The following is a 27,421-nucleotide window of genomic DNA, read 5'->3' on the forward strand; positions in this document are numbered from 1 at the left end:
CTTAATTTTAGTGGGACAGAGCACTTTTTCTCAACTTATTTTTATAATTTTTGCATGAGCTAAGTGTTTGCGAGATTTCCCTGATTTCATGGGCATTTTGTAAATATCCTTTGTAAAAATCGTAGGTAACAGAAACAGCAAGAGTACCTGCACCTGCTGAAATCCCCGTCACTCCACCAACTTTGGTCTCGGTGAGTAAAGAAGCTGATTGTGTTGGAACATGTGCATATCTGGGCACACCATTTTACAATGTGCAAAGATCAGTTTCTCAAACTGGGAAATGGCATTAGTGAGTTTACAAATGCTAAGTTTAAGACCATACACTATTTGGAGAGAGAAAGGGAGATTCTGTGTGGCAACCATGGGTCATATAGCCCAAAGATTTAGTGAATTTCTATTATGTGTAAGGCATTAGAGAAAAGTATGGAGATATATAAAGACAGATGCAGCCTTCTGGAACCTTTGCCTGACTGTCAGGGAAAATGCCCAAAACAAGCAAGATAAAATACAGGCAGTGATAAGCACCTCGACAGAGGGAGGATCACAAGGAAGGATCAATTACTTAGAACTGGGGAGAGCTTGGAAAGCTTTGTTGAAGAGGCAGCCTTCTGGCTTTGTTAAGATCTGAGTATGTGAGAATCACACAGGGAAAGGAGTTACCCCGCTGTGTGGCATTAATACAATTCCACCTTACTAATTAGGAAACACCTTGCATTTATTTCAACTTGGGGATATTCCCATTTCCAAAGGAATCTCTGCTAACATTTCTAGAGTCCCAATCTTAAAAAACCATTTATGGCAATTAGAATGTACTTCAAACCCCCACATAGGCCATAACATATAGAGATGATTAATGAAAATGCACACTTATCAATATTATATTCTTTTTTTCTCTCTTCAGGGCTTAAAAAATGTGACTGTTATAGAAGGTGAATCCGTCACCTTGGAGTGCCACATCTCTGGATACCCATCCCCGAAAGTGACATGGTACAGGGAAGACTACCAAATAGAAAGTTCCATTGATTTCCAGATAACCTTCCAGAGTGGAATCGCTCGTCTTATGATTCGGGAAGCCTTTGCAGAAGACAGCGGGCGATTTACTTGCAGTGCTGTGAACGAGGCTGGGACCGTCAGCACGTCCTGCTACCTCGCGGTGCAGGGTGAGTGGACATACTCCCATGTCCTTGCACACATGCTGTCACTCACTCATCACTCCCAGCGGACACTTCCTTGCACAATAGGGTCTCTGCACACTTCCCAGTAGTGTCCCCTTTTGGAACTGGCGGGGCGGGGGGTAGGTTATGGGGTCAACTTAAATTGTTATGCTAAGCAGGGGTCACCAACAAAATGGACTAAGTGCCTGACTTTAACGAGAAACTTCTATCTTTTTCCAGTGTCAGAAGAGTTTGAAAAAGAAACCACAACCGTGACTGAGAAATTCACGACAGAAGAGAAACGGTAAAACATTTTTTTGTTAATGAGCTTTTGTTCTAGTCAACCTTTGAACATCAGGGATTTGAATGTATGGGTTCACTTACACATGGGTGTTTTTCAATAAATACAGTCAATCCTTGTGTCCGTTAGGTTTCGCATCTGCAGATTCAACCAACTTGGAATCAAAAACAGTATTTTCACATTCCCAACTACAGATTCCCAATGGTGAATTGAAAATGCTATTTTCAGTCTGGTTGGCTGCATCTATGAATTTGAAACCTGTGGATAGGAAAAGCTGAATTTTGGGTCAGAAGATATACATGGCCCTAGCCGGTTTGGCTCAGTGGATAGAGCATCGGCCTGCAGACGGAACGGTCCCAGTTCCATTCCAGTCAAGGGCACATGCCCAGGCTGTGGACTCTATCCCAAGTAGGGGACGTGCAGGAGGCAGCCAATCAATGATTCTCTCTCATCATTGATGTTTCTATCTCTCTCCCTCCTTCTCCCTTCCTCTTTGAAATCAATAGAATATATGTGTGTGTGTTTTAAAAGTTATACATGAATTGCACGGTGGCCCGTAAGCCCCACTTTGTTGAAGAGTCAATATATAGTCTTGATTTTTTTCAGTCCCTTTAGTATTAGAAAATTACAGTCCAGAAGCTAATGTGAGGAAATTCTATTCCCAGCTTTATGGAGTCAAGAGATGTGGTAATGACTGACACTAGCATCATGGAAGACCGAGCAGAGCCTGGAGAACCTGCTGCTCCTTTCTTCATTTCAAAACCAGTGGTCCAGAAATTGGTAGAAGGAGGGAGTGTGGTATTTGAATGCCAGGTTGGCGGCAACCCAAAGCCCCATGTCTACTGGAAAAAATCTGGGGTTCCTCTAACCTCTGGATATAGGTATGTTAATGGCTGAATGGTACAGAGTTCTCTGTGGTTTGCATGATATGTATATGGAGCCTAGAGAGAAGTAGACTATACTTATAGCACCATTCCCTAAAGGTAGGCTCTTCACTATGGAGCCTTCATTGTGTATTTTCACTTTTGTACAAAACCTTATTGAGAAACAGAGCCATGTGACAAAGTGGATAGAAGATATATTTCTTTATATCCTAGTTTGATTCATTTATAGGGCTAAGGAAATAGAGAAAATGTATATTTTGACAGGTATTTTTACACATACACACACACTTTTCCTGAAAGAATCTGAGACAATTTTTTAACAAAAACACATAATTAACTCACTAAAAGGTAAGAGAATAAGGGTCATGTGATGAAGAAGAAAGATAGTTATACATGAAAAGTAATGCTAATAAATTTGCTACAATTAGACATATTTGCAGACACTTATTTCCACATATCTGATTCTAGTGGTATTATATTATTTATTTTAAAGCAGTGGTTCTCAACCTTGGCTGCACATTAGAATGACCTGGGAATCTTTTTAAAATCCTGATTTCTGGGCCTCATCCTCTGGAAATTCTGTTTCTTTGTTATGGGGTGAGGCCACAACATTAGGAACAAAGAAACAGAATTTCCTGAGGATGAGGCCCAGGATTCAGGATTTTAAAAAATTCCCAGATGATTCTAATGTGCAGCCAAGGTTGAGAACCACTGTTTTAAAGAGTGTTCATGATCCTCATTACTCATGTCCATGTATTTTCCACAATTTTCAGCTATCTGGTAGTTGTTTTCTATGGTAGGGCTTTGTTACATGCTTAGGATCATTGAATTTTATAGCACAGATCCACATAAGGGTTATTTTAGTAACATAAGGATTATTATATGACTGAAGTTTTTGTTTGTTTATTTCCATAAAGACACAAAGTGATTTACAGCAAACAAACTGGTGAGTGCAAACTGGTGATTTCAATGACTTTTGCCGATGATGCTGGAGAATACACTATTGTTATTCGTAATAAGCATGGAGAAACTTCTGCATCTGCCTCCTTGCTTGGAGAAGGTCAGTGCAACTCTAACTAGTACCTATGTGCATGATAAGAGCACAAACACATGGAGGTAGCAGGGCTGTGTGTTTGTGGAAAGGCCTGTTGCAGTACCCTGGTTCTGATACTGGTTCTGTCTCAATCGCTCCCCTTCTTTGCCTCAGCCATAATAGGAAATATTTTTTATTTTTTAGCTTTCTAAATCTTTGTTGTTGAAAGTATTACATATGTCCCCCGTTTCCCCCCAATCACCCCTTCTAGCCCACCACTGCCTCCTGCCCCAGGCCGTCACCACACTATCATCTGTGTCCATGGGTTATGCATATATGCATACAAGTTCTTTGGATGATCTCTTCCCACCCACCTATCCCCGCCTTCCCTCTGAGATTCAACAGTCTATTCCAGTGATGGTGAACCTTTTGAGCTCGGTGTGTCAGCATTTTGAAAAACCCTAACTTAACTCTGGTGCCGTGTCACATATAGAAATTTTTTGATATTTGCAACCATAGTAAAACAAAGACATATTTTTGATATTTATTTTATATATTTAAATGCCATTTAACAAAGAAAAATCAACCAAAAAAATGAGTTTGCGTGTCACCTCTGACACACGTGTCATAGGTTCGCCATCACTGGTCTTTTCCATGCTTCTATGTCTCTGGATCTATTTTGTTCATCAGTTTATGTTGTTCATTAGATTCCACCTCTGAGTGAGATCATGTGATACTTATCTTTCTCTGACTGGCTTATTCCACTTAGCATAATACTCCCCAGGCCTCAAAAACCATACTGGTGTTGAACTTTTCTAGTAATATTTTCTATTTGGTGGCATTCATTTGTTGCATATCATGCCTTTGACGATGAAGGGATTCTAAATGCAGTTGACTCCCAGACCCAGGCAGATAGATCATATCAGTGAGCACAAGGAAGACAATGGCAAGCTGGAGAATATATGCCCTGTCTCAAGGGGGCAGTAGTGTCCTGTCTCTAGTGCAGCGGTTCTCAACCTGTGGGTCGAGACCCCTTTGGGGGGTCAAACAACTCTTTCACAGGGGTCGCCTAAGATCATCGGAAAACACATATATAATTACATACTGTTTTTGTGATTAATCACTATGCTTTACTTATGTTCAATTTGTAACAATGGAAATAGATCCTGCATATCAGATATTTACATTACGATTCCTAACAGTAGCAAAATTACAGTTATGAAGTAGCAACGAAAATAATTTTATGGTTGAGGGTCACCACAACATGCGGAACTATATTAAAGGGTCGCGGCATTGGGAAGGTTGAGAACCACTGCTCTACTGTGTTATTGCCAGGCACACTTGTACCAGGCTCCATGTTGCTAGAGTTTCTGATATTTTATAGAAAAGCTGGAAATCATGATTTTCAAAACTTGTAAGTAATTTGCAAAAAATAAATGTAATAGCATTCAGGCCAAACAAAATGTATGTGTGGATCACCATTATCTTTGTTTAGCTGTTCACGTTTACAGTGGACCATCCCATGCTCTGTCTCATTTGATCTGCACAACACCCCTTAAAAGAAGGTTAGGATGTTATCCCCACTTAGCAGATAAAGCACTCAAGACCCAGGAAGGTAAACTAATTGCCAAAAGCCACACAGGAAATTAGAAAGACCTCCAGGGTACATCCCAAAGGATTGACTGCTAATATGAAATTGTTTCTACAATAGTAATAGCTGGTTTGGCTTGTTTGGTTTCGAAAATTCAATCTAATTAATATTTATTGAGTACTTTGGTAGTAAAATTTGGAAAATCAGTCTTTTGGTTATCAACTTTTCCTAGTGTGGGGCTTGCCTGAGTGAACAATGGGATGAAGGCTTTTACATAAGAGCATTAAAAAGTAACTTATGCTCTTAACTCCTAGCTGATTATGACTCACTGATGAAGTCCCAGCAAGAAATGTTTTATCAGACACAAATGACTGCCTTTGTACAAGAACCTAAAGTTGGAGAAACAGCACCTGGATTTGGATATGCTGACTATGAAAAAGAGTATGAAAAAGAACAGGCCTTAATTAGGAAGAAAATGGCCAAAGATACTGTAATGGTCAGAACTTTTGTAGAAGACCAAGTGAGTATAAAAATAATGACCATGTAAAGCCTTTTATAAATTATACTTTCTTCCCATAATCCCCACCTTTTTAAAAAATAATTTCATTGTCAACTGATGGGGTCATGTTAGACTGTTATTAATTGGCTCAGATTCACTGCTGATAAGCTTCCTTCATCTTCATGACATGTTGCACCTATGACTTTAGAAAGAGATTTCATATACGCAACAAAATATGACTTTAGAAATGGGGATTTTTATATATATATGCAGAAAAAGGCAAACACTAGCATGGCCATGTTCATTGCTGCCAAGATCCCTTTGTTTGTATAATAAACATCTAAACTTTTGTAAGCCACACTCTTAGACTATCATTGACCCAAGATACTGCAACATGAACTAGCAAAGTTGATTGTAATGCAGATTAAAAACAAAACAAAGAGCTTTCTAAGATTTTCTCCTAGTTAGAAACTTTCATCAATCCTTATCTCTGAAACTAATATACTTAAAAGAATTTCTATCAGTGAGGATATGTCTTTTTAACAAACTATCATCTTTTTTGCTACATAGGAATTCCACATTTCTTCCTTTGAAGAGAGGCTTATTAAAGAAATTGAATACAGGATAATAAAGACTACATTAGAAGAACTTCTTGAAGAAGATGGAGAAGAAAAGATGGCAGTTGACATTTCTGAATCTGAAGCTGTTGAAGCAGGATTTGATTTAAGAGTCAAGAATTATAGGATTCTTGAGGGGATGGGTGTTACCTTTCATTGCAAGATGTCTGGCTATCCATTGCCCAAGGTAAAATATAACCATTTACCGTACCTCCATGCCACAATAAAGATACAACTAGGTTACACTGTAACTATTTTATCTACATTTAATTCACATGTACCTATTACTTGCAGATTGCGTGGTACAAAGATGGCAAGCGCATTAAGCATGGAGAGAGATACCAAATGGACTTTCTACAAGATGGCAGAGCTAGTCTGCGCATACCTGTTGTTCTTCCAGAAGATGAGGGCATCTATACTGCATTTGCCAGCAATATTAAAGGAAATGCAATCTGCTCCGGGAAATTGTATGTGGAGCCTGCTGCTCCACTCAGTGCTCCGATGTACATACCCACACCTGAGCCAATGAGCAGAATCAGGTAAGACTCATAATAATCTGGGTTGTTTGGTATTTAAATTATTCAAAATACTAAATATCCCAGTGGCAAATTGCTATTATATGTGTGTGGGGGGTAGGAAGGAGGTTTGGGGTGAAGGCTGAGTGAGACAGCACAGAAAACTGCCAATAATTGCCAAGAGATTTTATTTCTTGCCCCTGTGTAAGATGAGCATTTTCATTACTGTAGCACACTATTCATTTTGTCGGTGTTATAACTAATATAATGAAGACAATAAGGTTTATCTAACATCTTATTTTACATGTTAGCCCTAATTTATACAATAATGCTGCAATATAGGGATTTTTATTTCTAGTTTGAATGTGGGAACGCTGAATCTCTGCAATCCTATGAAAACTGCCTCAGTTTACCCAGCCTGTAGGATTATTGAATCCAAGCCATTCTAGCTACAATGTAAAGATAGGACTTTATTTTCAAATATAATTTTTATGTTTTTCCTCCTGTTGGGTAAGAACATATGTTAATCTTTTTTTCTTATGCATTGGTTTATTTAAACAACCAATCTTTATTGAGATGTTTTGGAAGTGGAATCAAAATGGGTTGGTGACTAATTAAGTCAAGGTGGTGAGAGAAAGACAGTATTAAGGATCATTCTGAGATTCTGAGTCCCCAAAATATCTGGCTGTGCTAAATGACTACTGACTGGATTGAGGATCTATGAAAAAATATAGTTTGGGGGGCTATGCTAAAATATTCCATTTTAGATCTCAGTGGTTTTGAGGTGCCTTCTGTAACATACAGAAGTAAATTATAAAATGACATTGATGAACAAGAAATAAAGAGGTTGTTTATTTTGCTGAATTTTCTCTATGATTCATGAAAATATTGTTTTCCTTTGTTTTCCAGATCTGTCTCTCCGCGTTCGGTGAGCAGGTCTCCTATACGCATGTCCCCTGCACGGATGTCCCCTGCACGGATGTCCCCTGCCAGAATGTCCCCTGGACGTAGGCTGGAGGAAACAGATGAGGCACAACTCGAGAGACTGTATAAGCCAGTCTTTGTGTTAAAGCCTGCTTCTTTCAAATGTTTACAAGGGCAAACTGCCAGATTTGACTTAAAGGTTGTGGGTAGACCTATGCCAGAGACCTTCTGGTTTCATAATGGTGAGTATGATAAGTTTCTGCTCACAAATTCTTAACCCCCCAAAATAAGCTTATATGTGTTGCCCAACAATTTAAAAAACAATTTTAACCATCTGTTTTCTTTTTCATTTATTTTTTGCCAGGCGAGCAAGTTATCAATGACTATACCCATAAAGTGGTCATTAAAGAAGATGGTACCCAGTCACTGATTATTGTCCCGACAGCACCCAGTGATTCTGGGGAATGGACCGTCGTTGCCCAAAACAGGGCAGGCAAATCTTCAATTTCAGTGACTTTAACTGTGGAAGGTATTTGCTTTTAAAATAAAAAAGAAATAGCCTTATCACTTGGGTTTTAAACCCAGGTATTTCAGCCCTGTTCACTCTAAATCATGACCCCTCTCTCTTTCAGCTGTGGAACATCAGGTTAAACCAGTGTTTGTGGAAAAACTGAGAAATGTCAATATAAAGGAGGGTGCCCGACTTGAAATGAAAGTCAGAGCTACGGGTAACCCTAACCCTGACATCGTATGGTTGAAAAACAGTGAAATCATTGTACCTCATAAATATCCAAAAATCAGGTAAGTTTGCTTGGGAATAATATAACTAAGTCCATTCTGCAAATCCAATAACCAAGGAAGCAACTCCTACTTCTGTATGAGTGATGGTTTTTGTTTTTGTTTTTTGTTTGTTTGTTTTTTAGAATTGAAGGAACCAAGGGAGAAGCTGCCCTTAAAATTGATTCCACTGTCAGCCAAGATTCTGCCTGGTATACTGCAACTGCTATTAATAAGGCTGGCCGAGATACTACAAGATGCAAAGTAAATGTGGAAGTTGAGTTTGCAGAGCCTGAACCAGAGAGAAGATTAATCATCCCACGAGGGACATATAGAGCAAAGGAAATTGCAGCCCCAGAACTGGAGCCCTTGCATTTGCGATATGGTCAAGAGCAATGGGAGGAGGGTGACCTCTACGACAAAGAGAAACAACAGAAACCATTTTTTAAGAAAAAACTCACTTCCTTAAGACTCAAGCGCTTTGGGCCTGCCCACTTTGAATGCAGGCTAACACCAATTGGTGATCCAACGATGGTGGTGGAATGGCTCCACGATGGGAAGCCACTTGAAGCAGCCAACAGGCTTCGTATGATCAATGAATTTGGGTATTGCAGCCTTGATTACGGAGTTGCATATTCTAGAGACAGCGGCATCATCACTTGCAGAGCCACTAACAAATACGGAACAGATCACACATCTGCTACCCTTATTGTTAAAGATGAGAAAAGTCTTGTGGAAGAAACTCAATTGCCTGAGGGCAGGAAAGGCTTACAGAGGATCGAAGAATTAGAGAGGATGGCTCATGAAGGTGCTCTTACAGGCGTAACGACAGATCAAAAAGAGAAGCAAAAGCCAGACATCGTCTTGTTCCCAGAGCCAGTAAGAGTACTCGAAGGGGAGACTGCTAGATTCCGCTGCCGAGTGACAGGTTACCCTCATCCCAAAGTCAACTGGTACCTCAACGGACAGCTCATCCGCAAAAGCAAAAGGTTCCGAGTGCGCTATGATGGCATTCATTACCTGGACATTGTGGACTGCAAATCATATGATACAGGTGAAGTCAAAGTCACCGCAGAAAATCCTGAAGGTGTGACGGAGCATAAAGTGAAACTTGAGATCGAACAGAGGGAAGATTTTAGGTCTGTCCTTAGGCGAGCTCCTGAACCAAAGCCCGAGTTTCACGTGCACGAACCTGGGAAACTTCAGTTTGAGGTACAAAAAGTAGATAGGCCTGTTGACACCACCGAAGCCAAGGAAATTGTGAAGTTGAAAAGGGCCGAGCGAATTACCCATGAAAAAGTGTCCGAAGAATCAGAAGAGCTGCGCAGTAAATTCAAGCGCAGAACAGAGGAAGGATATTACGAAGCTATTACTGCTGTGGAGCTCAAGTCTCGCAAAAAGGATGAATCCTATGAAGAACTCCTTAAGAAGACAAAAGATGAACTTCTCCATTGGACCAAAGAGCTAACTGAAGAGGAGAAGAAAGCCCTCGTTGAAGAAGGCAAAATCACTATTCCAACTTTTAAACCTGAGAGAATTGAACTAAGTCCTAGCATGGAAGCCCCCAAAATCTTTGAAAGAATCCAAAGCCAAACAGTGGGTCAAGGATCTGATGCACACTTCCGGGTCAGAGTCGTGGGAAAACCGGATCCTGAATGTGAATGGTACAAAAATGGTGTCAAGATTGAACGCTCTGACCGAGTCTACTGGTACTGGCCCGAAGACAATGTTTGTGAACTGGTCATAAGAGATGTGACTTCTGAGGACTCTGCCAGCATCATGGTTAAAGCCATCAACATAGCTGGGGAAACCTCAAGCCACGCATTCTTACTTGTCCAAGGTAATTCAAATTTCGTTCATTTGATGGAGCTCTCTATTTATCCATGAATATTCACTAGTGTATTTCTTTTCATTTTGTTTTTCCATTATTCTAACTTTAAATTTAATGCAATATGTGTGTGTGTGTTTTTCTCCTTTTCTTATAGCCAAGCAATTGATCACTTTCACCCAGGAATTACAAGATGTTGTTGCTAAGGAAAAAGACACCATGGCAACCTTTGAATGTGAAACTTCAGAGCCATTTGTCAAAGTGAAATGGTATAAAGATGGAGTGGAGATTCAGTCGGGAGATAAATACAGGATGCACTCTGACAGGAAGGTTCACTTCCTCTCCATTCTGACCATTGATGCAGCTGATGCTGAAGACTACAGCTGTGTGCTTGTGGAAGATGAAAATGTAAAGACAACTGCCAAACTTATTGTTGAAGGTAATAAATGATTCATTCTTTTTGTACTGAAGTTATAAAGTTAGCCTTAATATCTGAAAAAAATTACCTAGGCAATTTTCCCTTCATATAAAGAATTTATTGGGAATCCTATATAATAAAAGGGTAATATGCAAATTGACCAAACTGCAGAATGACCAGTTGCTATGACATGCACTGACCACCAGGGGGCAGATGTTCAACGCAGAAGCTTCCCCCTGGTGGTCAGTGCACTCCCATAGGGGGAGCATCACTCAGCCAGAAACCAGGTTCACGGCTGATGAGTGCAGCTGCAGTGGAGGGAGCCTCTCCTGCCTCCGCAGCAGCACTAAGGATGTCCGACTGACATGCTCAGAGGGTACAGGCCAGGCTGAGGGACCACCCTCCCCCCACCCCAGTGCATGAATGCCATGCACCGGGCCTCTAGTTGGATATAAGCTCTGTAGAAAGAATCATGAATGCCGGGGTCCAGCCCCAGCTGGTCCAGGGGTTCCCCAAAGGTGTGGACGGAGTCGGCGAAGAAGGAACGATACAGAGATAGCGTTCAGTTGATCATCATAGCCGGGTTCGCTTGTCAGGGTCTCCAGCCAGGTTCTGTACAGGTACTCCAGTCAGGTTCAGTCACCAGGTTCTAGTCAGGCTGTCCTGCCAATCTCCACAGTCAGGTTCAGTCCAGGATCCCCTGCCATGCTCTCTCGCCAGGCTCCGCCTCCAGTCTCCGAGGCCAGTCCCTCTCCAGGATCCTCTGGCATGCTCTCTCCAGCGAAGTTCTTCTGTCTCTAGGATCCGTGTAGGTTCTGTCTTCTTGATTCTCTTCTAAGTTCTGTCTCTCGCTGTCTTCTGAATTCTGTCTCCTGAGTTCTGAGTTCTGAGTTCTTGAGTTCTGAGTTCTGTCTGTTTCTGTCTTGTTACAACTGTATTTATACCAGTTGATTCAATCCTATCAATCTCTATTACAAAGGTTAGGGCGTTTCTTATCTCCATTCCAGGGAGAAAAGATTATGTAGTTTAAGCATGATTGTTCGTAGTTAAAGGGATTAATTACCCGCCTGGCACTTAGTTGAGGGGTTTTATTCCCTCCCTAACTTCAGGGGAAAATCCCTACCTGGGGATTCAACCTTTCTCGGAGAGGTGACCTTGGTTAAAACACAGCGCCAAGAAGGTGAGCAAACATATTAAGAACCATATGCCATATATGCCAGGTCCCTTGAAACAGCAAGGATGGACCGGCTCCCGGCAAATTCCCCCTTTTTTATTTTTTAAAAGCAAGCATTAAAAAGAAAAACCTCAAATGCTCTCTTATATCCATTTTAAGAGTAGAATTGGCACTTTCCGCTATTACCTGAGTCCTGATCTATCATCCCAGGGAGAGCTTGCCAATCCTGCACTTTCCCAGGGTAGAAAGGCTGCAGTGGGGTTAAGGATAAGGCTCCTTGGGCCTACCTTCTCCCATGCCATTACATTTACCTTTCCTTCCTCAGAAAAGCATGGACATACTTCTTGTATAAAACGTTCTGTCTGACTGGGAGTAACCTTAATTCCTCTGCTAGCAAGCACATATGTTAAAAGATCAATACAGAGTCTTTTTTCTTTAGACTCAGTATGGCACATCTTCTTAATCTAAAGATCAATACAGAGTCTTCTTTCTTTGGACTCAGTATGGCACATCTTCTCAATCTAAGTTCTGTACTATCCACCTTCTTACCCTACTTATCCTCTGTAGGGGGGTTTGTAGCACCCTGGTGGAGTCCTATCCGTCCCGAGTGTGGGGGTTCTCAATGGGGGGGGGGCTTACCTAGGGGAATCCTGTTCCAGGGGTTCCCAAAGGTGTGGACGGATTCGGCGAAGACTATCCACCCTCTTCCTATGGTGGAGTCTGATCCGTCCCGAGTGTGGGGGTTCTCAATGGGGGGGGGCTTACCTAAGGGTCCCTGTTCAGGCGCCATATGCCGGGGTCCAGCCCCAGCGGGTCCAGGGGTTCCCAAAGGTGTGGACGGAGTCGGCGAAGAAGGAAGGACACGGAGACAGCGTTCAGTTGATCAGCAGCCTAGCCAGGATCTCTAGCCCAGATCTCCAGCCAAGTTCTGGTCTGGATCTCCAGAGAGGTTCTGCTTCGGATCTCCAGCCAGATTCTGTGGCCAGGTACTCCAGTCAGGTTCAGTGTCCAGGTTCCAGTCAGGCTCTCCTGCCAATTTCCGCAGTCAGGTTCAGTCCAGGATCCCCTGCCATGCTCTCTCGCCAGGCTCCGCCTCCAGTCTCCGAGGCCAGTCCCTCTCCAGGATCCTCTGGCATGCTCTCTCCAGCGAAGTTCTTCTGTCTCTAGGATCCGTGTAGGTTCTGTCTTCTTGATTCTCTTCTAAGTTCTGTCTCTCGCTGTCTTCTGAATTCTGTCTCCTGAGTTCTGAGTTCTGAGTTCTTGAGTTCTGAGTTCTGTCTGTTTCTGTCTTGTTACAACTGTATTTATACCAGTTGATTCAATCCTATCAATCTCTATTACAAAGGTTAGGGCGTTTCTTATCTCCATTCCAGGGAGAAAAGATTATGTAGTTTAAGCATGATTGTTCGTAGTTAAAGGGATTAATTACCCGCCTGGCACTTAGTTGAGGGGTTTTATTCCCTCCCTAACTTCAGGGGAAAATCCCTACCTGGGGATTCAACCTTTCTCGGAGAGGTGACCTTGGTTAAAACACAGCGCCAAGAAGGTGAGCAAACATATTAAGAACCATATGCCATATATGCCAGGTCCCTTGAAACAGCAAGGATGGACCGGCTCCCGGCACATGAACTTATACTATTAATTAAGAATATTGACAATTTGGATTTTTAATAAGCAAGATTTTATACCTTATATTTTAATGTTCTCATTGAAATATAAGTCTGTGCTTTAAAAATAATTTAAAAGTTAAAGTAATTCCTTGTTATTGAATATTTATTTCCCAGACTATCAGCAGGTAGATATTAAGAATATTCCTGATAGTATGGAGGAGATAAGAGATATACAAGGAATGCTCCCTATGCTAAGTCTATATGAATAACTCTCCAGAGAAATTAACTTCTTTCTATCTGATACCTCAGGTGCAGTTATTGAATTTGTAAAAGAACTTGAGGACATAGAAGTTCCAGAATCATTTTCAGGAGAGTTGGAGTGCATTATATCCCCAGAAAACATAGAAGGCAAGTGGTATCACAATGATGTGGAGCTTAAATCCAATGGCAAATACTCAATTACATCTCGTCGTGGACGTCAGAACCTCACAGTCAAGGATGTGACCAAAGAGGACCAAGGAGAATACAGCTTTGTTGTTGACGGGAAAAAGACCACTTGTAAACTCAAGATGAAACGTAAGTCTTCCCATTCCTTTTGGTTTGCAGGGAGCATCATATGGTTTATTGACAAACAATGATTATGAAATTCATTTTCTCCCCATCTTTTACAGCCCGCCCCATTGCTATCCTACAAGGACTCAGTGATCAAAAAGTCTGTGAAGGTGACATTGTTCAGCTTGAAGTTAAAGTCTCCTTGGAAAATGTGGAAGGTGTCTGGATGAAAGATGGCCAAGAAGTGCAGCCCAGTGACAGGGTTCACATTGTGATCGACAAACAGTCACACATGCTGCTCATTGAGGACATGACGAAGGAGGATGCTGGAAATTACTCCTTCACCATTCCAGCCCTGGGAATGTCAACCAGTGGGCGCGTCTCTGTCTATAGTGAGTGCAACTTACATGGTGTTCTGTGTACATTGTCAAGTGAGGTAGGAGCTTTAATAAACAGGCTTTAAAAACAGAATCTATATTCATAAATATTTTGTATGTGTGTTTGTGGTTTTCCAGGTGTTGATGTGATAACACCTCTAAAGGATGTTAACGTGCTTGAGGGTACCAAGGCTGTTCTCGAATGTAAGGTCTCCGTCCCGGATGTGACTTCTGTTAAATGGTATTTAAATGATGAACAAATCAAGCCTGACGATCGCGTACAAGCCATTGTCAAAGGCACTAAGCAGCGACTGGTGATTAACCGGACCCATGCTTCAGATGAAGGGCCTTACACGCTGATGGTTGGCAGAGTTGAAACCAGCTGTAATCTCTCTGTCGAAAGTAAGGATTCTCCCATTTAACCTAGCATTGTTTTGAGCATTCTGTGTTCCCAGTGTAATAATAACCAAGTGATTATTTTACCTTTTCCCCAGAAATTAAAATCATAAGAGGACTTCGTGACCTTACCTGTACAGAAACCCAAAATGTGGTCCTTGAGGTTGAGCTGTCCCACTCAGGAATTGATGTCTTGTGGAATTTTAAGGACAAAGAAATCAAACCCAGTTCTAAATATAAAATTGAAGCTCATGGAAAAATATATAAGTTGACAGTTCAAAATATGATGAAAGATGATGAAGGAGAATATACATTTTATGCTGGAGAAAATATGACATCTGGAAAACTTACTGTGGCAGGTTGGTCCATTTATCATTTAACCTAAGTTCATTTGTGGGACAGTTGTTTAAACACAAAGAAGTGGTTGCTCACTTCCTGCCAAATTCCCATCAGTTTCTCACTCCCGTGCCTCTGCTTATGCTCTTCTCAAAGCCTGTAGTATTATGCTTAACACGGGCACGATCTCCCTGGATTCCAAATGTTCCTCCAGGCAGACCTACCTCACATGCTTTCCCCTCTGTGAAACCTTCCTTAATCTCCCCATTTGTAGAAGATCTTAGTCCTCCAAACTCAGGATCCCTTTATGAGTGCATCTCCCATAGTCCTTACCATAGACTTGTCTTATCCTAATTTCTTCTTCTTGCGCCAGAGTATAAGCTCCCCAAATCTGAAATTGCTTCTTTTTCTTCCTTGTGTACTCCAGTATGAGAGAGGATCAATAAAAGTTTGTTGAATTGAGCTTTATTTAAATTTTCCTACTCTAAATATGTATTTTCTTTCATACTTTTTATGAACCCAGTGAATATTTTAAAACTATCATTCAGTGTATCTGTGTATCTCTTTCTTATGAAGTACACTATTTTCATTCAGCAGAAATTCTTTGCTTTAAAATGAAGAATCAGAAGTATAATTCAGATGTCAGGAAAAAACTAAAGTCATCATTAATTTGTTTGGTTCTTTATAATTTAAGTACTGAAGAATTGGGATATTACATTGAGATTAAATTGTGCTATCCAGGACATCTCGTATATAAGCAAGCTATATGAGAACACTGTTTCTTATGTGGAAAGAAAGTTGCATGGTTTACATTTATTACATTGTCAGATTTTCCCAGAGATTTGATTATGAAAAAAAATTTTGAAACAAAATTTTATGTCCTGAACTTTGATATATTTATTATAAATGACATCTTTTTAAATGTGTGAAAACAATACAAAAAAAACACACTATGAGACCTTATGTGATTTCACCCAAAATTTTAAAACTACTTACTATAGCCAGACATTGCTAGAAACTCAGAACACAGAAATGAATAAGGCATGATACTTTTTCTCAAGGAATTCACAATTTAGAGAGGGACAGATGCATCAGCAACTAACTTGCTGAAGGAGTAATTATTTCTGCCAGTGCATGATGGCATTGGGGGCAAATGGGGAGAACTTCATAGGAGAAATGACATTTGTCAAAACAGTAATTTTTAGTATATAGGAATCCCTAATCTTATAGAAACATAGATGACTTGGCCATTTTGTGTAGCAGTTTTTTCCCAATCATATATCAGATATATTCCCAGGAAAATTGCTTAAGAAGACTAAGTAGAATGCTTCTGAGGAAGGAGCAATTGCTGTGGTGTGCTGCACATTAGGGTTCTCAGAATTCCATATTAACTTGACAGTTGCTTTTCCTTCACAAAACCTTTCTGACACCAGCATTTTCCCTTGTTATCAGTCCTGCATCCTTTGAATAGGGGTTTCTGTGATACCTTTTTAATATAGGTTAAAATAATTGCATTAGACATTTCATGATGTTCAAATTCATGTTTTAAAATTTGATATTTTAAACTAGGTAAGGCCAAAGATTTCTTTACGGTGTAAATATTTTTAAAGGACTCACACTGGCACTTCTTTTGTTCCAAAGGCGGGGCCATCTCCAAGCCACTCACAGACCAGACAGTAGCTGAATCTCAGGAAGCAGTGTTTGAATGTGAAGTTGCCAACCCTGATTCCGAAGGCGAATGGCTGCGGGATGGCAAACACCTGCCACTAAGTAACAACATCAAAAGTGAATCTGATGGCCGCAAAAGGAGGCTTATCATTGCTGCCAGCAAATTAGATGACATTGGAGAGTACACCTACAAAGTGGCCACCTCGAAAACATCTGCTAATCTCAAAGTGGAAGGTCGGTGATACAATAACAGAATTATCATTTCAAATCGCGAAACATTCTTGTCAATTACCGTTTTAAATGTCAAATGGCATAACCATTTTGGATGCCGTCAGTCTTCATTTCATAAAACCATTAAAAACTCTCTGAGCCTTCTTTCTGAGCCGTGTACCACAAGGTACAAATTGTTTATGAGATGTGTTTATGTGAAGAAGCATTTCTCAGGGTCCAGTCTGGGGAACAGCTAAATTAGATGTTCGCAATTTCATTCTCCTCCAATGAATCTATTAAGCTGTTAGGGTGTGGTCCTGCAAATTTCCTCCCATTCAAGTATAGAAATCTATTAAGCTGTTAGGGTATGGTCCTGCAAATTTCCTCCCATTCAAGTATAGAAAAATTATTGCCAATGTGTATTTCAAACTGGATCCCATGTTTTCCTAAACAACCTCAGGGGTCTTTTAAAACAGAGATGCTGCATATCTGTAAAGTTTTTGCTAACCATTCACTTGCAAGATGACCAGGTAATGCTCTTGCTCAGGACTTCTTTTATTTAAAGATATCATTCTTATTTTCTAAACCAACCATACATTTGCCTGCAGCTGTCAAAGTTAAGAAGACGTTGAAGAACCTCACAGTGACAGAGACGCAGGACGCTGTTTTCACAGTCGAGCTAACGCACCCTAATGTGAAAGGTCTCCAGTGGATCAAAAATGGGGTTGTGCTGGAATCCAATGACAAGTACGATATCTCAGTCAAAGGAACAGTGTATTCTCTGAGAATTAAAAACTGTACCATGATGGATGAGTCTGTTTATGGCTTCAAGCTCGGAAGGCTGGGAGCCAGTGCCAGGCTGCACGTTGAGAGTAAGTTGACTTAGAAACACTGTACAAGTTGCCAACTCATGGTTACCGCGACATTAACCATTTCACTGAATTGCTTCAACTTTCCTTATTAGCCGTCAAGATCATTAAAAAGCCAAAGGATGTGACCGCCTTGGAAAATGCCACCGTTGCCTTTGAAGTTAGTGTTTCCCACGACACGGTTCCAGTAAAATGGTTCCACAAGAATGTGGAGATTAAGCCGAGCGACAAACACAGACTGGTCTCAGAAAGGAAGGTCCACAAACTGATGCTACAGCATATTGCCCCCTCGGATGCTGGGGAATATACCGCTGTGGTGGGACAACTGGAATGCAAAGCTAAACTCTTTGTGGAGAGTAAGTATTAGGCAGCATTTCCCTGGATGATTGCCATGTATTCATTTGTCTGTTTGATTCATCTGCTTTTAAAAGAAAATGTATTGACTGAAGTACTTTCTGATTTTCCCAAGCATTGCATATAACAAGAACCATGAAGAGCATCGAGGTGCCTGAGACCAAAACTGCCTCCTTTGAGTGCGAGGTGTCGCACTTCAATGTCCCTGCCATGTGGCTGAAGAATGGCGTGGAGATTGAGATGAGTGAAAAGTTCAAGATAGTGGTGCAGGGAAAGCTCCACCAGCTGATGATCATGAACACCAGCACGGAGGACTCGGCAGAATATACATTTGTCTGTGGCAATGACCAAGTCAGCGCCACCCTGAAAGTGACCCGTAAGTTAAAAGAAAAAAAAATCTAAGGAATATCTAGGGCAGTGATAGCGAACCTTTGGAGCTCGGCGTGTCAGCATTTTGAAAAACCCTAACTTAACTCTGGTGCCGTGTCACATATAGAAATTTTTTGATATTTGCAACCATAGTAAAACAAAGACTTATATTTTTGATATTTATTTTATATATTTAAATGCCATTTAACAAAGAAAAATCAACCAAAAAAATGAGTTTGCGTGTCACGTCTGACACGCGTGTCATAGGTTCGCCATCACTGATCTAGTAGATTCATTGTTATTCCATATGCTAGACATTTTCTTCCTGATCATTTGGTCCACTGAAAAATCTTTGACTCAAAGGTCTCCTGAGAGATCGCACTGAGTTAAGCACTAGCATCTCCACCTAGATAAAATTTTCCAATTAGAGTAACAATGAAAGGCTGCCTATACTGATGCCCCAGTGTCTGTCACTTGCGATTTCTGTTCCCCTATCACTGCCATTGTTCTGTAGAGAGAGGGATACCTGGAAGGTATCATAGCTCATCTCTCTGAACTGTTGTTGCCTTACCAGACATACAAATACATGCCAGGTTTTCATTCTGCACCCGTTATGACCCACACTCTATTGACACAAAGTCTCCTTGGTGTCGTTCCTTCCCCTTTTGCAGCAATCATGATTACGTCCATGCTGAAGGACATCAATGCTGAAGAAAAAGACACCATTACCTTTGAGGTGACAGTGAACCACGAGGGCATCTCTTACAAATGGTTAAAGAATGGCGTGGAAATCAAATCAACAGACAGGTGTCAGATGAGAACCAAAAAACTCACCCACTCCCTGAATATCAGGAACGTTCACTTTGGAGATGCTGCTGATTACACCTTTGTGGCTGGAAAGGCTACATCAACAGCCACCCTTTATGTGGAAGGTATGACTTCATAGGTGTCCTGTCCATAAAAATAATGTCAAACACACTGTAGAAAATGTTAGTGCATAAATTGGTGAATGGATAATTGAAATGTGGTATATCCATGCTATGGAATATTATCCAGCAATAAAAGGGAATTACTGATACATGCTACAGCATGAATGAACCCTGCGTGAAAAGGCCAGTCACAAAGGATTACATTTTGTATGATTCCATTTACATGAAATCTTCAGGATACACACATCTTTAGAGATATAAATTGGCCTACATCTGAGGAGAAACAGTAATAGGAGTGTGAGGGGTTATGGATGAGGGGCCCATAGTTTCTTTCTAGGGTAACTAGAATGTTCTAAAATTGATTGTGGTGATGGCTGCACAACTCTGAATGTACTTAAAGCCAATGAATCATATACTGAAATGGGTGAATTTTATAGTATGTGAATTATGTCTTCATAAAGCTATTGAAAAGGTTAATTTTATACATGCTGTTTTCTAGCTCGTCATATAGAATTTAGGAAACACATTAAGGACATTAAGGTGCTCGAGAAGAAGCGAGCCATGTTTGAATGTGAAGTTTCTGAGCCTGACATTACTGTACAGTGGATGAAAGATGGCCAAGAGCTGCAGATTGAGGACAGGTCAGTTATTTTATCTTACTACTTTCCAATTCCCAATTTCCTCTGAGTCGGCATACGTTAAACTTCAATTTCCATTTCATCTATAGAATCAAGATACAGAAGGAGAAATATGTCCACCGCCTTCTGATTCCATCCACCCGGATGTCTGATGCCGGACAGTACACCGTGGTGGCAGGAGGCAACATGTCCACTGCCAACCTCTTTGTAGAGGGCAGAGATGTTCGCATCCGAAGTATTAAAAAGGAGGTCCAGGTATTGTATGCATGCCACATTTTTTGAGAAATCATCAATAGTCCATCATACATATTTCCTATTTTAATTATTGACTTAAATTGTCTAACTACAGTCTTCTGAAGAATTAAGTCAGCTTATCCTTCCTGGTTTAGATGCTTATGCTGACGTCAATTTAGGCAGTTTCCCCTCACGTAGGGAATAAGTGAGTTCTTAGCAGCTTTCAAAGTTCTTTAATTAACTCAGCTGTAGAAACTTCACTGTCTAATGCAATAATTGACTACTTGCCAAACAGCACCGACCAGAAAAAAAGCTAAAGTTTAAATTGTGATGTTCACACATCAACTGGAATTAAGAGAATTTAGAACAAGGTAGCATTTTCTCGGAAGGCACCTGCTAGGGAGAGGCGGGATGTCGGAACTTGGCTGGGAGCACGTACTCTGAGGTCCAAGAGGAAGACCAGTTTGAGCAAAGCTGTATTCCCAGTAAGAATGCTGATCAAACACCTTTGCTGTCTACTACCTGACAGAGCTGGCCCTCATGGGTGCCAGTCTTCCCAAGTGATATAATGGAGGAAACATGTTAAGAGAAATACCATTTGCGTTTAGCTTCATCATATTGCTCATCCAAAAAGAACTGGGTGTCATAGGCCTTAGGCAGAGTGAAAAAGCTTCATTCGGCAAGGGCTCAGACAACCTGGATATGTCCCCATCCTTTATTGTCCATCTCTGAATCTTGATAGCCTCACTTTTAAAATAGTTCCTACCTAGTCCACAAGGTTATTGTTTAAAATCAGTGGTCGCCAACTGGTGGTCTGCAGACCACTGGTGGTCTGTGAGGTCTGAAAGGTTGGCAACTGCTGGTTTAAATCACGTGAAATCAAATTGAATAGTACAGTAACTTTTAAGAGCTTTATAAGTAATAAAAAGTCCACAGATGCAAAGTATTATTTCTGTTATTATTAATTAACAAGCAAATATATATATATATATATGGCCAGCCACCGGAATGAGATAAAGACCAGAACAACCGGTAGCTATGTTGCCCACTGTAGCCAACAAACAGCTGGATCAGGGGGTGGGGCCGGCTGACCAACCTCCTGAAGCCCCTACCCTGCCCCTGATGGCCCCCACCACCCCAATAAAGGGTAGGGCATGCGGGCCAACTGCCTGTGGCCCCTCCCCCCAAATGGCCCCGCTGCTGATTGGCCTCCCACCCAATTTGGGCGGGGGGGGGGGGGGCTACCAACCAACCTCCAGCCATCTCCCAAGAGGCCCAGCCTGGATCCATGCATGAATTCATGCACTGGGCCTCTAGTTTAAGGATAAAATCATTGCCCCTTTGGGCAACCTCCTCAGTGCAGGTGTAAGCATGATTCTCCACAAAAGAAGTCTGGGTACCATTTTCCCAGGGATGACAGGAAAAATTAGAATGTGCTTTAACCAATCAAGTTATTATATCATATTGTATAGGTTTTGCATGCTTAAAAATGAGCACTTTTAAGAACAGGTTAACTGAAAGGATACCAGGGCTTCAATATTCTTTTTTATTGTTGCTTCATCTAAAGGTTATTGAGAAACAACGTGCTGTCGTTGAGTTTGAGGTCAACGAAGATGATGTTGATGCCCACTGGTATAAAGATGGCATTGAAATCAATTTCCAAATTCAAGAACGACACCAGTATGTTGTAGAGCGAAGAATCCACAGGATGTTTATCTCTGAGACCAGGCACAGTGATGCCGGTGAATATACCTTCGTGGCAGGAAGGAACAGGAGTTCTGTTACCCTCTATGTCAATGGTAAGTAGAGATATTAACATGTTTTGTGGATCCGTCTGGAATAACCCTCTCCTTTAAGTTACTAAAGTTCTGGTAGTTTCTGTGTAATTTCTAAAGAACCTATAGTACTCATGTGGTTACATCTATATATTTTTTTTTTTTTTACATTACACCTGTGGTAAGGAATGGCAGCTGTTAAAACGAGAGTTAAGAAGTCATTCCCGAAAAGCACCTGACAGCTAGATTTATATTGATTGGTCAACACTATTGAACACCCACTGCATGTCAATTATACTCCAAATGGGTTTCTAGATATGGATTCAGCCAGTTGTCTGCCTTAGATCCTAACTGCTTACGTACTGGCAGCACTACCAAGTGTAGGAGCCTTTCCAGCTTCTAGTCTGCAGTGCCTTGGACAATCCAGATGTCCTCCCCTGTGATACCGCAGAGGGCCTAGGGAGCCACAGGCCACGTGGAACGGGGTTCTCTCTGCCCCAAGCTCTAGGGCAAGGGACTCTTACTTCAGAGGGGAATTTCACATGCTACCAACTCCTAGGAGGAATGCCACTAAACCACACACTTTCCTCATTAGAAACCTTAGAGCTGAATTTCAGGCTGGCCTAGATCTGAGACTAAGCTAGAAACACAGAAAAAAATGGAACCTCCTTCCCTACCCTACCTATATCCTTTCTTATCTTGGGCCGTATCTGTCTGAACAAATACCAGTGAGGGAAATAAAGGGACACTAAAAGTAATCTCAAGTTTCAATTGAATCATATTGTCAACATTCCCTTGGTCCCTAAGAGACCAAATGGTCCTGGTATCCAGTTGTTATTTCTATACGAGAGCCCGGTGTATGGATTTGTGCACCGGTGGGTTTCCTTGGCCTGGCCTGTGTCCTCTCTCACTTCAGGACCCCTCAGAGGATGTCGGATAGCCAGTTTCAGCCCGATCCCCGCAGCTTCTGCCCCCTGGTGATCAGTGTGCATCATAGCAACTGGTTGACCAGTCGTTCAGTCATTCAGTGGTTCAGTCGCTTAGGCTTTTATATATATAGATTAGTAGTGGGGAAAGTGAGGTACAGAGAAGAAAATCAGTAACCAGCTTCACAGAAGTCATTTCTCTTTATCCCTGTGTTCTGCGGATTACCCAGTTCCCTTCACTCATCACAACACTAAGAATATGTTTTCATTAGCATAACAGGAAAGCTGATTTTAAAATATATATAAACACTTAACTACATCTGAAATAATATTCACTCATTCTTTCATATGTATAAACACACTTCACTGGCACCTGTATATAAAGAGATGACTACGACATATACACAAATATTTACAAAGCAAACAAAACTGAATGAGATGAGCCATTTTACTCTGTGATGTGCCCAAATTACTTTTAAAAATAAATAGCATGTGGAAGTTGTTCTAGAATTCTTTAGGGTACTGGCCATCACTACACCCCCACCCAGACCCTAACCAGAAACAGGGGTAATTATGTTATGTTGACAAACACTTTCAGCACCCTCTGCCGCCATACAAAATGTTCAAAGTATCTTTCTAAAGCTATTCCCTCTACTTAAGGACAGCATTCCAAATGTCCCCCCCCCGCCCCCGCCGCCCCCTCTTAGCATCACCAATATCCTAATATCCTGAGGCAAGCAAAGATGTAACAATTCCAAAGTTTTATTTCCAGGCGGGTAACCACCTGGCAACAAATTAATGTAGAGTTTCATGGGCTCTCCCGTGTTTTTGCACTTTTTCACGAGCTATTTGCTTTCATTTACTCTCAGCTCCAGAACCACCGCAAATTCTGCAGGAGCTCCAGCCTGTTACTGTGCAGTCTGGCAAGCCTGCCCGCTTCTGTGCTGTGATCTCTGGCAGACCACAGCCCAAAATTTCCTGGTACAAGGAAGAGCAGCTGCTTTCCACTGGCTTCAAGTGCAAATTTCTCCACGATGGGCAAGAGTACACACTTCTGCTCATTGAGGCCTTCCCAGAGGACGCAGCCGTGTACACGTGTGAAGCCAAGAATGACTATGGAGTTGCCACAACCTCAGCTTCGCTCTCGGTGGAAGGTAGGAATGTCTTGCTGCTTCTCAGCTTCCAATAAAACCGAAGAAACTAGATTTTGCATTCTCCCAGTGCATTTAAAAATACAATTTGGAGCTCATGAAAGTAGATTGCCACTCAACTTGGGAACTCTGAAAGTGTTGCACTGTGAGATAAATTACGATAAATCGGCATGCTCCGTTCTGTGAGGCCTGTCAGGTGACTCAATCATGATAAACCTTGTGGTCCCTTTCTTTAGTTCCAGAGGTCGTGTCTCCTGACCAGGAAATGCCCGTTTATCCTCCTGCCATCATCACCCCACTTCAGGACACTGTCACTTCGGAGGGACAGCCCGCTCGATTTCAGTGCAGGGTTTCTGGAACTGGTAGGTTTACAGGCAACAGTGTCCTTGCTAACATTCACAAATAATGATGTGTGTGTGTGTGGGGGGGGGGGGGGGTAGGGGTGGTGGTTGTCACCTTTTCCTTCATCACAAACATCTCTCATGCATAATTTAAGGTTTAATGGGGCTCATTTGCAGAAGACTTATTTGAATTATTGAATTAAAAATTAAATCAGTGTTCTTCGATATTGGGCTACACACCTATTAATAAATAATTAAAGTGGTCAATTTTGTTATTTTTAAACACAATAAGAAAAGAATGAGATCAGTATTTTCCAGTGTTTTAAGCTTCAAAAAAATTTCATGTTTCTTTATGATTATAGTTGCACTTTTGTTATTTATTAAATATAATAGAAACTATAGTTATTGTGATATTAATTATAATAGCATTTACAAAGATTCAAAAGAAGGGTCTATTTATATATAAGACATTAATAAGTCTTTCAGTGTTTGTGTGGAATGATATATTATCCTGTAGTGGTTAAATGAAGGGTTTTATGGTCAGAGAGGTTGGATTTGAATCTTGGCTCCACTGTGTGACCTTAGGCAAAAATACGATTTCTCTGGTTCTTTTTCCCTTAGGAATAAAATGAAAATAATATTGCATTCAATCTTAGAATGTACATTTCATGAGGCCAGTGATTCTGTCTTAGTACCTAGAACCTGGTGCCTGAAAAGCAGTAGCTACTTGAAGAGAAACTCCATGAGAACAAGGGGGTGACTTTTGTTCTAGAATAGCCCCATATGTAGTAGATACTCAATAAGTAATTATTGATTGGACAAATTAACGGTTGTTGAATGATTAATACTAATCACTTAAGATTATTATCAGGATTACGTTAGATAACCCAACTCAGCACTTAGCACAGTATCCATCATATAGTAATTCCTCAATCTGTTAGGATTTTTCAATTTTATTTTAGAGGACATTTATTACAGCTGGGGACAGTATAAGAAGGAAGGGCCTAGATAGTGATGGCGAACCTTTTGAGCTCAGCGTGTCAGCATTTTGAAAAACCCTAACTTAACTCTGGTGCTGTGTCACATATAGAAATTTTTTGATATTTGCAACCATAGTAAAACAAAGACTTATATTTTTGATATTTATTTTATATATTTAAATGCCATTTAACAAAGAAAAATCAACCAAAAAAATGAGTTTGCGTATCACCTCTGACACGTGTGTCATAGGGTCGCCATCACTGGCCCAGGATAACGAGAGGAACTAGGTGGGGAAATGAACCTAGGCTGGGCTGCTTTGGCTCACTAAGAGGTCAGAGAAAAGGGGGCCTTGAAGACAGGTTCAGGGGATGTGCCCAGGACAAACTGCCACTGCCCTTTGCTGCCCTGGTCGCAAGCCTATTGGGTCCCTTAGAGTTTAGGAGATGTACACCTGTGGGGGAAGAATGAGAGGAGGGGAAAGCCAAGGGTGTGCTTCAGGGAGGGCCAATCAGTTCGGATTTTTAATTGGGGCATACTACCCAACTACCACCAACCCTTACCCTTACCCCACGAGTTTGACATTGGTAGAATGAGACAAAATGCTTGGAGCCATTTCAAACCAATTATTATTGTAAACTGGCCTCAGAAAGGGGCAACATAAACCAACTTCATCCAAAATGAAAATCACTCTCGTATTTACTTGGCTTTTCTGTACCACCACCAGAGGAGAATTCTCAAAGCTTGGACATCTCATAGCACTCCTAATAAGTTTTATTGTTTGTTTATTATGTTTCTCCCATTACTTTATGACCCAGCATTACATCGCTGAAAGCTATTTTCCTAAACAAGTTAGTATTTCAATTGGCTGCTATGTCTTGGTGATTTCCTTCTCTGGGATGGAGATGCTAATCTAGAAACTAAATGGAGTTGTTTGATTTTATGAGCATAATTAAAGGATATAATGTATGCAAAGCACCTATAGGCATGGCTGGCAAGTGACTGGTGCTCAATACATTAATTTTATTATGGCCATAGAGAAGACTTATAGAAACATAAAATTCTGGTATTGCATGACCAACATAGCGCTATCTTTGTCATTTCAAAGCATAGTATTTGAAAAATATTAAGTATCAAGAAATGTGGACTAATTTGATAATATTCTATTTACACATTAAATAAAAATACATTTTAGTATCAAATTCACTAAAGCTACACTAATTAATTTATTCATTCATTGAATTTTTGGGAGAAAAATTTCAAATAAATATACATATATGTGGATTGTCCAAAATAGTATAAAATCTTAACAATATTTGTATAGTGCCTTGTACTTATTAAATAATATTATAGTTTGCCTTTAAGGCAGTGGTTCTCAACCTTCCTAATGCCACAACTCTTTAATATAGTTCCTCATGTTGTGGTGACCCCCAACCATAAAATTATTTTCATTGCTACTTCATAACTGAAATTTTGCTACTGTTATGAATCGTAATGTAAATATCTGATATGCAGGATGTATTTAGGCGACCCCTGTGAAAGGGTCATTTGACCCCCAAAGGGGTCGCAACCCACAGGTTGAGAACCGCGGCTTTAAGGAGTTTCAAAAATACATTTGACATCCTTTATGAGACTCTGAAGTAGAAAAAGAAAAAAAAAATCTCTTTTCTATAAGATTGATGTCTTTAATTGTTTGAATAGTTCAATTCATGAAACTATTAACTATCTATGTGTGGTAAAACATACAAATTTTACACCCTCTTGAAAACATATTTTCTATATGACAAAAATTCATTAAACAAAATGCCCATTTAAAAGCTTACCAAATTACATAGTTTCATGTCCTCAGGATTGAAAATATTTAGACAATTTTCTCTGACCAAGGATTTATTGCCTCAGGAAATTAAGCGCAGCCCTGCCTTCTAGAAATTGGAAAAAATTATGAGGCTTCAGAAGCCTCAGTTGCATGTTTGGGGGAACTCAAAACTTGCTA

At 40.7% G+C, this 27,421-nt stretch overlaps 1 protein-coding gene across 2 annotated transcripts in view; it reads left to right on the forward strand.

Annotated features, from left to right (window-relative positions):
* Positions 1–27,421, forward strand: part of TTN (titin) — a 280,823-nt gene that overhangs the window by 24,608 nt on the left and 228,794 nt on the right. For both annotated transcript variants that reach the window (XM_059703947.1, XM_059703948.1), the window contains exons 16-42: positions 126–191; positions 902–1,160; positions 1,395–1,458; positions 2,121–2,336; positions 3,257–3,399; positions 5,278–5,483; positions 6,033–6,266; positions 6,374–6,618; positions 7,504–7,760; positions 7,883–8,047; positions 8,151–8,319; positions 8,442–10,135; positions 10,281–10,562; positions 13,635–13,901; positions 13,997–14,269; positions 14,393–14,656; positions 14,749–15,009; positions 16,628–16,888; positions 17,473–17,736; positions 17,829–18,089; positions 18,203–18,463; positions 19,128–19,388; positions 19,885–20,026; positions 20,113–20,278; positions 21,825–22,056; positions 23,828–24,112; positions 24,346–24,471. In XM_059703947.1, the coding sequence (XP_059559930.1) occupies positions 126–191; positions 902–1,160; positions 1,395–1,458; positions 2,121–2,336; positions 3,257–3,399; positions 5,278–5,483; positions 6,033–6,266; positions 6,374–6,618; positions 7,504–7,760; positions 7,883–8,047; positions 8,151–8,319; positions 8,442–10,135; positions 10,281–10,562; positions 13,635–13,901; positions 13,997–14,269; positions 14,393–14,656; positions 14,749–15,009; positions 16,628–16,888; positions 17,473–17,736; positions 17,829–18,089; positions 18,203–18,463; positions 19,128–19,388; positions 19,885–20,026; positions 20,113–20,278; positions 21,825–22,056; positions 23,828–24,112; positions 24,346–24,471 (7,324 nt within the window). The remainder of the gene's footprint in view (positions 1–125; positions 192–901; positions 1,161–1,394; positions 1,459–2,120; positions 2,337–3,256; positions 3,400–5,277; positions 5,484–6,032; positions 6,267–6,373; positions 6,619–7,503; positions 7,761–7,882; positions 8,048–8,150; positions 8,320–8,441; positions 10,136–10,280; positions 10,563–13,634; positions 13,902–13,996; positions 14,270–14,392; positions 14,657–14,748; positions 15,010–16,627; positions 16,889–17,472; positions 17,737–17,828; positions 18,090–18,202; positions 18,464–19,127; positions 19,389–19,884; positions 20,027–20,112; positions 20,279–21,824; positions 22,057–23,827; positions 24,113–24,345; positions 24,472–27,421) is intronic.

Source organism: Myotis daubentonii, chromosome 7 (assembly GCF_963259705.1).
Source record: "Myotis daubentonii chromosome 7, mMyoDau2.1, whole genome shotgun sequence".
Lineage (NCBI taxonomy): Eukaryota > Metazoa > Chordata > Mammalia > Chiroptera > Vespertilionidae > Myotis > Myotis daubentonii.